Raw genomic sequence first — 15,888 nt, 5'->3', positions numbered from 1 at the left:
TGAGAGAGGGTCAGATGATGGTGAGTGAGAGCCATACTGGGTTTATATCTAGCCTGATCTTGCAGAGAGGGTTAGAAGGATCCAGGGTAGCAGACAGAACATGGGGACCCAGGAATGTATCTGTTGAGGTTTTCTGTCATGGGTAGCCTTCTCTATCTCTCCCTGTTTTATAACACTTACATTGGGTGGTGTTTTGTAGCACATAGGTTTTAACCCGTTAGTGGATCATGCCATCAACTAACAAAATTATGATTTAAGATAAAATACACAGTGCATACATCTTATACAGGTAAGTGCTATCAGTGAAACTTTGTAAACCTTCATGCTTTGTGGCTGGTGGGTCCGAGGCTTTCCTTAGTCCTCAGAGACAGAGACCTAGATGCAGAGAAAAGGCAGAATGATGTGGCCACTTCCACAAGACCAGCTTTTAATATGACTGTGGTTCGAAGCACGAATAAATAAACTCCAAAAAAAAAAAAAAATGGTAAACCCAAACCAAACCTTAGAACATCAAAACCGAAGACCATAAGACGAAGCAAAACAAAACAAATCTTCCATAGACAAACAAAAACAGCCCCCGCCCCAAACAAAACAAAAAACAAAAATCAGACTCTACAGCTGTGTCACAGGGAGAGAACAATGTGGCTCCATGGACAAATACTGGGGTCACCCAGGCCACCGTACTTCCTCCAAGGTTCTGGGAAAAGAAGGAGGTTGGTACTGGTCACCTTTAGTGTAGGAGCCCCGTGGGCCAGTTTGGGGGACAAGGCTAGGAACCTTCACAAACAACACAAGGATCAAACGTTGTAGAGAGTTTTGTGGTTTCCTTCTTGGCTGTAGGCAGTTTCGACTCCAGAGCTGGGCTCAGGGTGACTTTGGGGCTGGAACCTGGTCCCACTGCCTGAGCAGCAGAGTGGGTTCTGGAAACCGCACGGAAAAAATATCATGTACAAGACGGAAGTGGAGGCGGCGCTGTAAGAAGTCTGAGCATGCAGGTGCTTTGTACATCTGGCAGTGAGATGTGATGGCAGGTTAGTTCTTGGACAGGTCCAGAGTGTGACTCATCGGTCCTATGAGGGACACGAGGCAGGGCCCGGGACGGTTCATGTCAGATGTGGCCAGGTGAGGTTTGGCAGAAGTTCGCAATGTGTGCGTATGGGGGGTTCTTGCTTCTCTCTGTCATCAGGGGCTATCCCATCTGAGCTTGCTGTCCCCTGTCCTGGGTCTTGGGCCTGAAAGGTCTGTTTGGAGGTGTTGGGTTGCCTGAGAGCTGTCAGCAGGCAATCTCCTCCAGGGTGCCCAAAGCTGTTTGCAGGGGCACGTTCACAGTGTGGCTGATGGTTTCAGAGTGGTTTGGCATTGTGTCACAGGTGCTCTGTAGGGAAAAGAAAGGGGACACTTGTCATTCACTCAGAAAAATATACTCCAGAGTCCCGTGAGGCAGGGCGGGAGCCTCTAAAACACTCCAGTGGGTACAAGGCAACAACACAGCGGCTGACTGGGTTGACTTATGATGGTGGGGGGTGGGGGAGGGCTAGATGTCTGGACTTGGAATGTGCGCTTGGTTTTTCTAGAGCAGTGGTCCTCAACCTTTCTAATGATGTGGCCCTTTAACACAGTTCCTCTTGTGGTGGTGACCCCCAACCATAAATTATCTTGTTCCTTCAGAACTGTAATTTTGCTACTGTTTTGAATTGTGATGTAAATATCTGATATGCAGGATACCTGGTATTGCCTACACAAGCTAGTCCACGGAGAGCTGCTCTTACCATGTTCTCATCATGGCTCCCTTCCTCTTCTTCTTTGCCAAGCAGGTCTAATAGCTTCTCTTTGATCAGCTGTAAGAAAGTCAGAACATGGACCATCAGGCTGGGGGAGATGATGCAAAGTTCAAAGGCCAAAGCTCCTTTCTTGGAGTTGAACCAGGGAATCACACGGGCAGTGACTGTGGGCTGTGGCTGTACACACAGGCAAGAGCTCTGCCTGGTGGATAGCTCATTTTCTCAAGCTGGCCTTTGGGACTCTATGTGATTTTATTGCTCCAAACAGATCCTTGGAGGAGGAGGGAGGGCTCTGCCTTGCTGTGTGGACTGCTTACCCCAGTACATAAGCTAAAGGCACTGGTATGTTCAGATCCCCATGGATCCTAAGGAGAATCCTGGGACCTCATTTTCACTGTGTAGCTCAAGTTGGCTTCAAGTTCACCATCCTCCTGTCCCAGTTTTCCGGCTGCTGAGATTCCAGGTATATGCCACCACATCCAGCTTTGTTATTTATTCACTTTCAAGGGCTGATACCTCCACAAGATGAGGGCATGCCAAGGGTTATAACACTTCATTCATAGCAATTAAGAGTACTTCTTAAATATGCTATCTAATGTGGCTCAATTTGCTATTCACTTTGTACTGCTTTTCACAAGAATTAATAAATAAAGCAGAACAAAAATCTGGCTGTCTTTGGGTTGTAGTCATCATGCTGAGGGGCAAGGGGCTCTACCGAAATCATTTCTAGGGGCATTTTTTTTTTCTTTCCTTGGGAAGCACAATGAGGAGTTTGAGAGTCAGAGTCCCAAGTGACTGTGCAGTGTGGGAGTGCTGTAGGACCTTTGGAACCACCACCAGTCTCAGGGAGGCACACCCAGCCTGGTGTGTATTGCCCATCTGTGGCTAGGGACATGGACATCACCAAGTAATCACTGGGGCAGGGCGGAACTGGCACGGACCTATTCATAGGTAGGTTAGCCTACTAACTCAGCCACTCTCCGGACAGCTGACCTAGCCTGGCTTCCTGCCTAGATCACTCCAGGAAGAGTAGTCCTGGGCAGGTACTCTAGCCTGGGTTAGAAAGTCCTAAGAGCTGACATGCTTCTGGGCCTCTTGTTTGAGAATCTTTCAGAAACATGGCCCCAGGTGCCTCTAAGGGTTGTGTCCCCCCAGACTGTGAGTGACAGAAGTGCCTGTTGTCTCCTCTCTGGGAAGTGATGAAGATTCCTGGGGGATGCCCCCTCCTGAGGGCTGACTAGGCTCTGGAAAACAGTTCATAGAAGACAGGCATCTCGGAGGACAGACTTGTGAGTGGTGTATACTCCTGAGTGTGCTGTGTGGTATGCAGATCTGCGAATGTGGTCTGAGTGTGAGTGTGTGCGTGCGTGTGCGCGCACATGCACACACGCAGGAGGGTTGTGTGAATACATGTGGTACATTGGTGGTATATGTGTGCTTAATTGTGATATGTGTGTGATGCACATGCATGTAATATGTTGGGTATGTGATGTGTTCTATATGGATGTGGACTCACCCAGGGTATGAAACCTTGTCCTGGCCCCGCTGTGGAAAGGACTCAGGGCTGTCATCTGCACAGCTTGGCCTCTTCTCATCCCTCTACTCCCTCTTTGTGATGTAGCACAGGTCCAGAGAGAGAAGGAGGGTGGCCATTTTTTCCCATCCACCTCTCCTTAAGACTCCTGCCACAGGCTTAGAAGTGTCTTTGTGTGGGTGGAATGAAGCTATTGCCTCAGCCATGCTTGGTTCTGAGTCGGGGTGTTCCGCCATTTTGTCATCCCCCCAGGTTCACCCCAAATCTTACCTCATAAATATAATCAAAGAGCTCTAATATTGTAAGTATACTAGCACCGATGAACAATCCCATCTGACCGCCAATGTCACCTGCAGAGGAAGGGGAGACCAGAGATGGGGTTTTACACACAGATCCAGAAATGGGTGCAGAGATGATGAACTCGGAAGCTGGAGCTCTTGAGTGTGCCCCCTCCAAGATTAGCCTTGGCCTGACCATGGGAGGGCCAGCCTTTTGCAGGCCCACCTTCACTTTGACTGACACCGAGAGCCAAGTATGTCACTAGCCAGCAGGGTTGAAGCTGGTCACTCACTGATGAGGTCCATGGGCCTACATGGGAGCGAATAAAGTCCTGAGTGGATGTGTATCATTGACACAGGCACTGCCATGCTGAGGACCTCAATGTTGATACCTCATGGGAGAGGTAACACCTTCCCTGGGTGAGGCTCAGACGGATGGCAAAGTCTGCCTCAGGTCTCTGTGTGAATGTAGATGGTGTGTGCAGAGAATGTCCACTATGAACATCTCCCCCGGATGTTTACAGCCCAGAGACAGCTCCTACTGAGATCAGCGGAGCCCGACTCCTTGTTCAGCTGTATATAATAAGTCCACCTCCTTATTCAGCTGTGTGTACTAACCCTGCTTATATGTTCATCTATATGTGATAACCCTACCTGCCTAGGTTCAAGATGGCTTCCTTCTGTGCTCATCCATCCCCTTTGCTCTAGTGCAAGCTTAGCGGGCAGTATGTACATGTGAATAAGCATGTCAGGTATGAGAGGTGCAATTGCACTGGTGTACAGCACATCTGGAAGGTAGTTTGCATAGACAGGGTGCAGAATGTGTGTAGGCAGCACATCTGATAATTGCTTTATGTGAGTGCATATCTCTTTCTAGGCACACGGTGTGTGTGTGTGTGTGTGTGTGTGTGTGTGTGTGTGTGATAGATGTGGCTGGAGTGTGCCTGAGTGTCTGCAGCATGTGTGAGCATTGTGTAGGTGTGGGTGTTTCCTGTGTGTGCTGTGTAGGTGTATGTAATGAGTATGTGGACATATAGGCATGAAGTGTGCCTGCCTAGCTTTGCTGTGTGCATGGATATGCCTCTGAAGCTATGTAGTGTGACATGGGACTGTGCAGGTGTGCATGTGTGTGTGTGTGTGTGTGTGTTGGTACTGGAGCATCATGGGTACATGGACCTGTAGGCTGGTTTCGGTTTCAGGGTTTCAGGCTGTGGGTATTAACATGGAAGTGTTGAGTGGCGTGCATTTGGGGCAGTGGTGAGAAAAGGCTGAGCCGGGCCTGATGGCTGAAGGTTTGTATGTGGCACATACTTCCCTCACAGGAGGCACAGATGGCGGCACCATTTCCTCACAGGCTATTCTGGGCAGGAACAAGATGCTGGGAACAAGCTCATCCTCATATCAGATGCAGACATGACAGATTCAAAGCCTGGACCCTTTTTGTTCTCTCTCTCTCTCTCTCTCTCTCTCTCTCTCTCTCTCTCTCTCTCTCTCTCTTTCTCTCTCTCTCTCTGTGTGTGTGTGTGTGTGTGTGCGCGCGTGAAAGAGACAGGGGGAGGGAGAGAAGGGGAGTGACCATGATTGAGGAAGGGTGAATGCTTGCTTGAATGCTTGCTTGATCCTCTTGGGGAAGGAAAGGGGAAATAATAGTCAGACCTTCAGGGGTGAGTGAGGGGCGTGGCCTGTGCTCTGTGGTTCAGGGCCTTTAACCACAATAACCTCAGAGCCCAAGTGACAGCTATCGCTGTCACTGAACAAAGGGTTGTCCCTACCCTCCTTGATGGAATATAGAACTGCTCACATGGCCCTGTCATACCAGATGGGGCTGGGGTTCTGGCACAGTGACTATCTAGGTGCCACAAGCTGCTATTGATAGACTTTATCTGAGTTAACTACCACAGTGACCTAGGTGTGACGGTTCATCTCCATTGTCAACTTGACTAGATTGAGAAGCATCTTCGAGATTGGTAAAGCATGCCTGTGGGTGGGCTTTTAAGGACATTTCTAAGATGATTAACAACTCTAAATATGGGAGGCACCATCCAATGGGCTGTGGGCCTGGGTGGAGTAGACAGGGAAACAGAAAAAGGAAAAGGAAAAATGAAGAGTCTGCTGGCACAGGCATATTTGCTTCTTCCCTCCCTCCCTCCCCTTCTGTTCCCTGTCTTCTGGCTGCCTTGTTCTGACTGCTCCATCAATCACACTATTCCTAGAAGACTTAACTGAATGAAAACCCTGAAATCATGAGCCTAAACAAGTCCTTCCCCTCTTTAAGTTGTTTCTGTCACGAAAAGTCAGACTGACAGGGTAGGTGATAGGAAGCTGTTTTACAGAAAACCGAGGTTCAGCAGGGAGAAACCCTTTGTTGGGATTCTCACAGCTACCCTTCAAAAGGGTAGTTCAAAGGCCACTCTTCCTTCTGTATTTCCAGGTGGAGCCTGCCCCTCCCAGATTGCTACTAGCACTTAATTTGCACTGTGTCCTTTCGTTAGAGTGGGTAGGAGGTGGCACAGGTTTAGGGGCTGAGACCTTGACCAAATGGGAGTGGCCAAATGGGTAGGGTAGGGTAGGGTTGAACTCAATTCCTTGTGTAAATTAATTATTTCCCATCATGACCAGGGCAGCCAACGTGAATTGTGTGGGAATGGCAGTCAGGTTGGTGGCCGTCTGGAATAATCATCTCTTTCCATTTGAGGAAGGGCTCTGGGTTCAGGGGACAACACTCAGCTTCTCAATGCATTACTGTCCAGGCTCCATCAGGGTCCCCGAGAGTTTGGATGCCTGGGGACCACCCAAGTTAAACATCCCTTCCTTCAATGTTCTTGCTAGCATGCAGACCCTGGGATGCTAACTCCAACCTGGACACAGAGTCTATGGAATCCAAGATGGCAGGCCTGGAGAGGCCCTGAGAGACCTTTGTGTTCATCCCTCACCACACAGAGGAGGCTAAAGCCCAAGCTAAAGATTGAACTGGACCTATAGCCTTTACCACAGCAACCCTAAAAGAGTAACTAGTACATTAAAGAGTTTGCCTCCTAGGGAGGCTTACATGTCTGCCGGCCTGCCTCCTGCCTATCTCCCTGCCCCCATCCCTCCTAAGAGATGTGGAAATTTATGTGACAGACATTACAACTCACCAAGTAAGGCAGCAACTTCATACGCCTTCTTCTGTTCAATTGTCTCGTAATTGAGCGCCTCAAAAAATATATCCAGAACAAGAATGTTCTCTCTGCAGAGGGAAAATTAAGCACCACACAGTTAGAACCATCAGCATTCTCGGGACCGGCTAATCCAGCTTTCTTGTGGATAGATGGAGAAGGGGTAGTCCAGGGAGCTGTCCGAAGGTAGAGTTCTAGAATCTGAGCTTCTATCAGCTGTGTCCTTGTTTGTCCTTACCTTTCCTCCCCCTCCCCCAGTCTCTCTCGCTTGGTATTCTTTCTGGAAGTCCAGCCTGGACCCACATTCCTGAGTCTTCCAGGGCCTGCTTGGTTCTTAGCATGCAAATGAGTCCAGCAATCTCCTGACGAGATTGGCCTCAGTTTGGGTGCCTGCCTCAGGTGAACACTTAAGCGTTTATGGTCCATTCCTGCGAGTGCCCAGTTTCCTCCTCAGATCCTTAATAAGCCTTTTGGGGTGGGATGCCCTGACCTGGCATTGCTCAGTCTTTTGTCAGGGATGGGCAGAATTGTAGGGAGCAGGCTTGTGGCGGCTGGGGGGTTCCTGGCAGAAGTCCTGGGCTCCTTTTGTGCTTTTCCCACAGGCAGGTGTGTTAATGAGACATATCTTGGCAGGGGAACTCATTCCTACTTGCAGAGTGTCTGCTAAGCAGCAGGGCCTGGGGTTTCCTACATTCTACCCTCTTTGTGTGGGGGCTTGGCATGCCCTCCAGGCCTCTTGTTTTAAACCTGTTGATCAGAAGTCATCTCAGGAAGGGGCCTGGCGACTGTGGAATGGGAGAGTGGCTGAGAGAGAAAGAATCAAGCATCTTTCCACATTGTGGGACTTTATAGCAACGAATAGGCTCCCTTTCCCCCATCTGGCTTCCACCCGGAGGGTCTTTCTGAAACTGTGATGTTGTTCCAATTAAAGATGATCACAATTCAGTTTCGTGGCCATACAAACTACACTGCAGATGCTCCGTAGCGTGCGTGGCCAGCGGTTGCCACATTGGGCGCCACGGCTGTAGAATCTATTATTCCAGAATGTTCTGTTGGGGAGCAGAGTTCAAGAATACAAATTTGACACAGGCTATTGTCACCGCTCTTGGTTGCCCACCCAAACTGGTAGCAAGACTTAATGGTAAAGACGTTGCACATATTCTGGTGGCAGGGGATAGAGAATCAGGCAGGAATGGAGCTGGAAGCTTCCTCCCCGCTGGCCAGCCTTCAAGGTGCTTATGCAGGTGCTGTGATAGAGAAGTCAGCCACGGGCTTACCCAGTGGTGAACCCTGTGAGATACAACACTAACCAGCTGGGGAAGATTCAATATGGTACAAGATGGCATGGAGGTTATGGGGTAACCTACTGCTTTCTGATTACATTTGAGGCCCGCACCACAAGAGGGAATCTATATTTGCTACTGTAAACCTCAAAAGCCCATGGCTGGGGAGATCATAGCCTCCCCCACCCCAGGGGGAGGGGAGGAATCTAGAGTACTGCTGTTTTGCTAAAAGGACATGTGTCAAAACCTCCTTCTAAATACTTACATCTCTAAGCTCTATTCACCGTTAGCTTATCCTATATGGCACGTGCCATGTTCTTCTTTCCCTTTGTCTCTAATGTATCCTGTGCCAACTCTGCCTTAAGCCCCCACCAGGATGCTGTCTCCTGCTCATTTACCCTGTGAAAAGGGATTTATTGTTTTGTGCCCCAGGTCTGAGCCACTATGATGGGTGGGCAGGGAGGCAGTGAAGGAGGACTCAGAATGGGAAGTTATATTAGAACACCGGGAAGGGGCTGTCTACCGTGTCTTCCTGCTCTGTATTCCCTCTGTTCCTGAGATCGCACATTAAACTGTCCATGCTGTGGCTGACAGGTCTTTATTGATGGTCCCTGACTCTACTGTGCTATTTGTCTGTCATGCCTGCTATCCCAAACTAAAACACGGTTTTATAAAGTTCTTTATGGCTTCTGAAAATCTACAAAAGTCAGGTTTGGGGATTCCCCAGTCTTGGGATTCATCTGGAGACTTTCTTCTTGGGGTCCCTCTCCACTCCCTGCCACCCGCCTCTTTCATGGTAGCTCTCTTTATCTCTCTTACCCTCATTTTAAGCTATTTCTGCCAATGAAGCTCCTTTCCAGACTTTAAAGGGAAGCCCCTCTTTCCCTTTCAGGTTCCAGCACGTTTTTTGGTCTGCTGTTGTTTCTGTCTAATATGCTCCCACCATGAAGCCTAACGATGGTCTTGGATCTTTCTCCTAAGAAACCTATTTCTTCTCCTTCTACTACTTCCTTTTTTCTTTAATATATACATATTTTTACATGTAGGTGTATGTCTTGGTGTGTATGTGCATCTGTGTGTATATACCAACAGAGGCCAGAAGAGGACGCCAGATTCCTTGGAGCTGAAGTTACAGATGTTTCTGAGCTGCTGGGATCTAAACTCCAGTACTCCAGAAAGAGCAATCTGTACTCTCAATGGCTGTCCATCTCTCCATGCCCAGGCCCTACTCTTAAACCTAAATCCTGAGGGATATAGTCTGTCAGCTCCTTTCCCGAGCAAACCACTTACTTAACTGCAAGCCACAAACTGCTGCAATATTATAAAGGCAAACGCCACAGTGCCTGGGGAGGAAACTAAAAGAGGGAGACCATATTCTAACTTTCTAAGGCAATGCTATTTAAATAGAGACAGGTACCACGAGGACCAGGTAGGCAGAGTGACAGGACAAGTGTTCCCAGGAGAGGGAACAGAAGGCTCAAGATCCACATGGAGAATTATACATTCTTTAGAAAGGTCAAGCTTCCTCTGAACCTCACCCCAAGCAAACAGCAGTCAACCATGGTTTTCCCTCCGTGTCTGCATGTCTCAATTATAGCCAACATTGTCCCAGATGTCATTGCCCTATGTGGCTTTCAATCCCTGCGCTTTTCTCCCCAGAAGGCTGCAAGCTCTTTGTGGCTTTGTCTTCTGAGCTTGGCACACAGCAAGTGCTCAATTAATGTTTGCTAAATTGAGCTAACTGTTTCCATTTTTTTTTTTTTTTGCCACTTTCTGAATGCCCTCTCCCCTCTTCCTTCCTCCCCACTTAACTTACGAGATATATTTTTCCGATTTGTTAAATTTCTTCTCCAGGTACTTGGCTGACGTCTTGCTGGGGATCTTTACCATGGAGAGCTCTTTGTTGTATCGGGTCAGGTTGCAGGGTGTCCTGCAGAGACAGTAATTGCTGTCCTTTTCTGCCAGTAGACCTGAGGGAGAGAGGAGAGGGTCTCAGGCGGGCTCGCATGTGTGTGTGTGTGTGTGTGTGTGTGTGTGTGTGTGTGATCTCAGGTATCCTAGCACACTTGGATTCTAGGCATTAAGAGACAAGCTGGGAGGAGGAGCTGGGTCCCAGGGAAATTGGTTGGGGACTTGTAGAAATGGGATTGTGCCTTGGCCTTGTTTTCTTTCTGCTTGCTGTTACTGTCCTCTGGCACGTTCCAAATTGTCAGTCCATTGTCGCTTTTAGAGAGACAGTTCCCAGGGAGGCCCAGCCCCTCCTCTTCTCAGGGCTTTCTCCACTACGTCTAGGTTGGAGTTCTGACCCACAAAGTGAAAGCTTAGATGGAGAGCACTGTGCTTGGAACTCAGGACTTCATGCTGTTCCTGCTGGTGCTCTTCATAACCAATGCCACACCCTCTGCCAGCTGAGAGACTACACAGGGAAAGATCCTCGAATGCTTCCCCTGGAGCAAGCTTACCCCTCCTCCAGCCCCCAACACAACTCTCCTTTTCCTCTTTGCTCCCAACCAACCAACCACACTAGGTGAACAAAGGCATTGTTGCCCTCTGACAGACTTTTTTTTTTTTTTTTTTTTTTTTTTTTGACTAAACTTTAGCCAGGCTCTTGAGAGTTGTTTCTTCACTGCTCAGCCTGGCTTTGGCAAGAAGCCTGTTAAGGTAGCATAGAGGGAATTCTCACCTTGATACTCTGTCACTCTGGCCTGCATCTAGGAAGAATCCCAGCCCTGTGAGTTAGCAATGCTCCCCAGCCCTGACATCTCCTCTGTAAGTTTCTCATCTCCTGACCCTTCCGGGTACTTGCAGGTGGCAACCCCCTGGCTGTCTGCTACATGCTGAGATGAACCCTCTTGCTTCCCTGTTGCAATAGCCTTGGTGCTTAACTGCAAGGGTCCAAAAGTTTCATCATTAGCAAGAATAATTGTCCTCTCAGCTCCCTCTTTTTTTCTCACCCCCTCTGCCTTCATTTGGTTCTGTTATCTTTAAACCAAAGAAAGACTTTGCATACATTGTAACACCTTCTCCTGTCTCAGACAGTCTAGAACAGGAGTTTTGGCTTTGCTTTCCCCATAGCGCTACCAGCTGCAGCTGCGGAAGGTGCTTCAGCACTGTTTACAGCTGTCTTTTTTTTTTTTTTTTTTCCCCCTGGGGCTGGAGAGAGGAGAGAGAAACAGCAGGACAGCTGCTGGGCTATCTCAACCCATGGCTGTGTGCTCCCTCTCTCCCCTGGCTTTTCAGATGGGGAGCCTGCAGTTATTTTAGCCCTCAAATGCCCTGGAAGCTATGAGAAGAAGGGGTCCCGGAGAAGTGGGGAGATGGCAGTGGTGGCATAGTGGGACTTGGAATGGCTTGTGTTTCCATGCATGGAATGGAAGAGGACCACTCTGCTCCTCTCCGCTGACGTGTCACTTCCTATCCCTTGGGCTCATAGCATGGGAAAGATGTTCTGTTTGCACATGAACTTGGTGGCTCTGTGTGTGTGTTGACTTCACTAAACTCTTTCAGGCCACCCTCTTTCTATCTCTGCCTTCTCCCTGTATCTTCCATTCCCTGTGAAATCTCTTCCATCGCCATCTCTGTGCCCCTTGCAGTCCTCATCTCTGGGGCTTCAGGAGAGCCCTCCTCTACTCTCTTCCTCTCCAGCTTCCGGCAGCTTCTCTGTTCTTGCAGAACTTCTTTGTGACTATCCCTTCCCTGCTCCCTTTTCCATGGCTGACTTTGTGTCCCCACCAGATGACCCCACAATCTCACCCCCACTCCCTCTGTTCCCCCCAGTACTGACCGAGGGCAGGCTCTGCACACTCCTTGTGCTGCTCAGGGGTGCAGAAGGGGGCATCCCCTACAGGAAAGGAAAACAAACAAACAAACAAAGACTATTAACAACATGGGCAGGTCCACATGCCAGCGGCATCTCACTGGCCAGGAACTGAATGACTTCCAAACCCACAGGGATAAGCTATCTTCAGGGGACAGTCTGGTGGGTGCCACTGTTCAGTGTCCTCGGATGTGGTGGCGACTTCTGATATGTTCTGTGAGGAGGAGACCATGAGAGACCACACGAGCCGCCTGGCCTTCTTCTGGTGGCTCTGGTGGATGATGGGGCAGTTTGTCTGGCAGACTGGGGACAAGACAAGGTCCTAAGGTTCTAAGCTAGGCCGATGTGGTCTTCCTGGCCCCTTGTGTTAGGCTTCCTGGTAGAAAGACTTGGACCTTAGCATCTGCCTTTCCAGACGGTGAGCTGCTGGCGGTAAGGTAGGCTTGGAGCAGTGGTCCATGGCATCCAGGGGCTATGTCTTCTCAGCATACCACACTGCTACAAGCAGCCAGGGCTGGCCCTGTGCCTCCCCACGGCTCTGCCCGTCATCACACAGGGTTGAGATGTCATGGGTGGAATGACTGTAACCTCACTTTGTCTGCTTGCCTCTGACTCAGGTTCTATGGGAAAAAAAAAGCTCCTGGCTGGTTTAGTCTGAGCACCAGACAAGGAACACTTACTGATGCTAGGTGTTCCTTTCTGGGAACTCTCTGCAGAACACAAAGATCTCTTTTGTGGTTGTTGGTTATTTTATTTTCCCTTCCCCCCTGTGAAATGCACAGTTAAGGTCTCTCACGAATATCTTTTTTGACACCTCCTCCCCCGTCCCGAAGAGCGTTTTTTTTTTTCTTTAGCACTGGGGAGCTGGTGCAACTCCCTTTTCCAATAATCACATGTTAAGTGATGTGGTTTCCATTTTGCCCTGTCTTCCAGGAAGCTCACAGGCAATTTTAGTGTCATTATTTAAAGCAACACACATTTATTCTCTTGTACTTTTGTAGGCCCGCAGTCAGCACAGGCGTCACTGGTAATGGGAGAGAATTATAGTCCTTCCTGGGTCTAGGGGACAATCCACTGCCTTTGTAGCTTCTCCAAGCTCCTCTCTGAGTCTTCCCTCAGAGCTACCTCTGACCCCAGCCATGGAAGTGATGCTCATTTCAAGACCCAGAGTGGCTAGATTGGGGCCACACCTATGTCTTTCCCTCCTAATATTAGTGATCTAAACAATACCGGCAAAGTCTCTTTGAACAGAGGCAGTTTTTAAAGATCAACAATTCTAATTTTGAGTCACTAAGATCATTACTGTGTGTGTGTGTTTGTGTGTGTGTCCATCACAAAGACTCTGTTAAATAAGCTTCAATAATGTAGGATACAAGCCCAGAAGAGCAAATATCAAAAGGAACAGTTCCAAGCACACAGTAGGTCTTTTGCAGAGGTGATTTCTTATTCTAAACTCTTCCTGCACTAATATAACCATCACTGACTTTTGTGGTGTTCAGGGCATTTAAAAAGATGAGATCATGAATGTAACAGAGAGGGTTACTGATGTGGACCAGCCCACACAGTGAGTGGAGAAGCCTGAAATAGAAGCTAAGGTTCATGCCTACCACCTCAGTTACTGGTCCTTGCTGCCATTCTCCTGCCCACACCAGCTTCCACTCCACACCCCAGCCTCTGACATGCCGACTGCCTCTAATGAGACAGCAATAAGTGTTGTTAGTCTGACAACAGAAGCGTCAGCACAGGCACATTTATTTGCTCACTAATAGACTTTTGCCACACTAGAAAGAGTGCTAGACATTTGGATGCATAAAGGGAAACATCTGGGTGGAAGCCACAGACATCTGGATCTTCCAACAGACACATTATCAGGATACACCCCATTATCTGGACACTAAACTCAGGAGGAAAGAGCAGCAGACAACTGTCAAGCATATGGGACGTTGGGATGGAGATGATGCACACATCTGGGCACTCCTGCACACCAGGATGCTGGCCTGGTTGCTGGATGGAGAATTTTCATCTACTTCTTGGTGGTCAGGTACCACAGCCTCCCAAAGAGGCTCCTCTTTGCATCCTCCAGGAGTGTGTGAGGTGTTTCCTGGGGGCTCTGGTACCCACCTGGCATGTGGACCATGCGGCAGTTACAGTTCTCCACGATGTAGCGGGTCTCACAGTCAATCCGACAGGCTGTGATGCTGTAAACAGGAAAGAAGTCGAGTCCCATCTCTGAGGACCGGCACTCCCCCCATGGTGGGGGCAGATATGTGAGCTGTAAGACAGACAGGGAGGAGGATGCAGTCAGATCGGGCAAGGGATGCTCACTCAGTCGCTATGGACTTCGTGGCACAGTGGTCTACCTGTTCAATTGGCAAATAACCAACCGAGCACTGGCCTTGTGGACCGTCTGTCCATCTCCCATGTGATGTCATGGACCGTCTGTCTCCTGGATGATGTTTCCCACCTTATCTTTGTCATTTTTCATGGAATTTTGCTCTCAGTTTTTTAATTTAAATATTTCATTTCTTTGTGTCCATGTATGTGCCTGTGAGTATGAATATATGTGCATACATGCACCCGAAGAGGCTGGAAAAAGGCATTGGATCCCTTGGAGCTGGGGTTACAGGTGGATGTGAGCCACCATATGGGTGCTGGGAACTGAACTGTGGTTCTCTACAAGAACAGCAACTGCTCTTAACAGCTCACACAGACACACACACACACACACACACACACACACACACGCCCCAAATCTTTTTCTTGGGAGAGTTTTTCTTTTTTTTTTTTTTTGGAAAGAGTCTCACTATGTAGCCCTGGCCACCCTTGAACACACTTCATGAGCCAGGCTGGCTGTGGATATACAGAGATCTTCAAGCCTCAGTGCTGGGATTAAAAGCAAGAGGCACTATACCGGCCAGTGCACAGTCTGAGTTCTGTCACATGTGTACCATCCACCCATCTACACATTGCATCAAACAAGACACACGTGACCCTTTTATCCCTACAGAAAATGAGTTCATGTCTCTTCCCAATCCATGCTCCACCCCCATTCGGGGAAACCACTGTAATGAATTTTGTTACCACGGTTTGACCATCCTCTTTTCAGACAGACAAACTACAAATAGATAATCCAACTTCAATTTTCAAATTCAATTTCAAGTTTCAAGTAGATAATTGATACTTTTCCCCATGCACTCTTGCCCACTTCTTTCACTCAAAATGATGATTTCGTGGTTGTTCCACATGGGGGCACACCTAGAGTCCGTTCCTTTACTGCTGAGTTGTTCTTTAGCTTATGAGCACATGCTGGTGTGTTTATCCATTCACCTGGTGGTGGGTGTTTGGATTGATCGCAGATTTTGGTAATTATAAAGAAGCCCCTGTGAGTATTTATTTATTTAATTACTTAATTTATAGGCAAGGTCGATTTAGCACAGGCTGACCTCAAACTTGTTGTGTAGCCAAGGCTGATCTTTTTATCTATCTATCTATCTATCTATCTATCTATCTATCTATCTATCTTCTTCACATCCCAATCACAGTTCCACTAGTTCTCCCCTTGTATACCTCCTCTCCCCATCTCCCATTCCCTTCTCTTCTGAAAAGGGTAAGGACCTCCTGGGTACCAACCCACCCTGACACATCAAGTCACTGCAGGACTAGGTACATCCTTTCCCACCGAGGCCAGACAAGGAAGCCCAGTTAGGGGAACAGGATCCATACGCACACAACAGTTAGGGACACCCCTGATTCCAGTTGTTGGAAGGCCTGCATGAAAACCAAGCTGCACATCTGCTACGTAAGTGAGGGGAGGCGTAGGTCCAGCCCATGCATGCTCTTTGTTTGGTGGCTCAGTCTGTGGGAGCACCCAAGGGTCCAGGTTAGTTGACTCTGTTGGTCTTCCTGTGGAGTTCCTATTCCCTCTGGGTCCCTTAATCCTTCCCCCAACTCTTCCACAAGACTCCCTGAGCTCTGTCTAATGTTTGACTGTGGGTCTCTCCATTTGTTTCAGTCAGCTGCTGTGTAGAGCCTCTCAG

The 15,888-nt window shown here is 48.6% G+C and overlaps 1 protein-coding gene across 3 annotated transcripts in view; it reads right to left on the bottom strand.

Moving 5' to 3' along the window:
* Positions 1-410: 410 nt before the first annotated feature.
* The window catches only part of Asic2 (acid sensing ion channel subunit 2), a 1,035,978-nt gene continuing 1,020,500 nt past the window's right edge, over positions 411-15,888 (bottom strand). For all 3 annotated transcript variants that reach the window (XM_034505874.2, XM_076936186.1, XM_034505873.2), the window contains exons 4-10: positions 13,973-14,123; positions 11,819-11,875; positions 9,851-10,004; positions 6,731-6,822; positions 3,586-3,665; positions 1,770-1,838; positions 411-1,375 (exon numbers count right to left, since the gene is read on the bottom strand). In XM_034505874.2, the coding sequence (XP_034361765.1) occupies positions 1,274-1,375; positions 1,770-1,838; positions 3,586-3,665; positions 6,731-6,822; positions 9,851-10,004; positions 11,819-11,875; positions 13,973-14,123 (705 nt within the window). In that variant the 3' untranslated portion in view covers positions 411-1,273. The remainder of the gene's footprint in view (positions 1,376-1,769; positions 1,839-3,585; positions 3,666-6,730; positions 6,823-9,850; positions 10,005-11,818; positions 11,876-13,972; positions 14,124-15,888) is intronic.

Source organism: Arvicanthis niloticus, chromosome 6, assembly GCF_011762505.2.
Source record: "Arvicanthis niloticus isolate mArvNil1 chromosome 6, mArvNil1.pat.X, whole genome shotgun sequence".
In the NCBI taxonomy this organism is placed as follows: domain Eukaryota; kingdom Metazoa; phylum Chordata; class Mammalia; order Rodentia; family Muridae; genus Arvicanthis; species Arvicanthis niloticus.
This window is presented reverse-complemented; position numbering and strand designations above follow the sequence as displayed.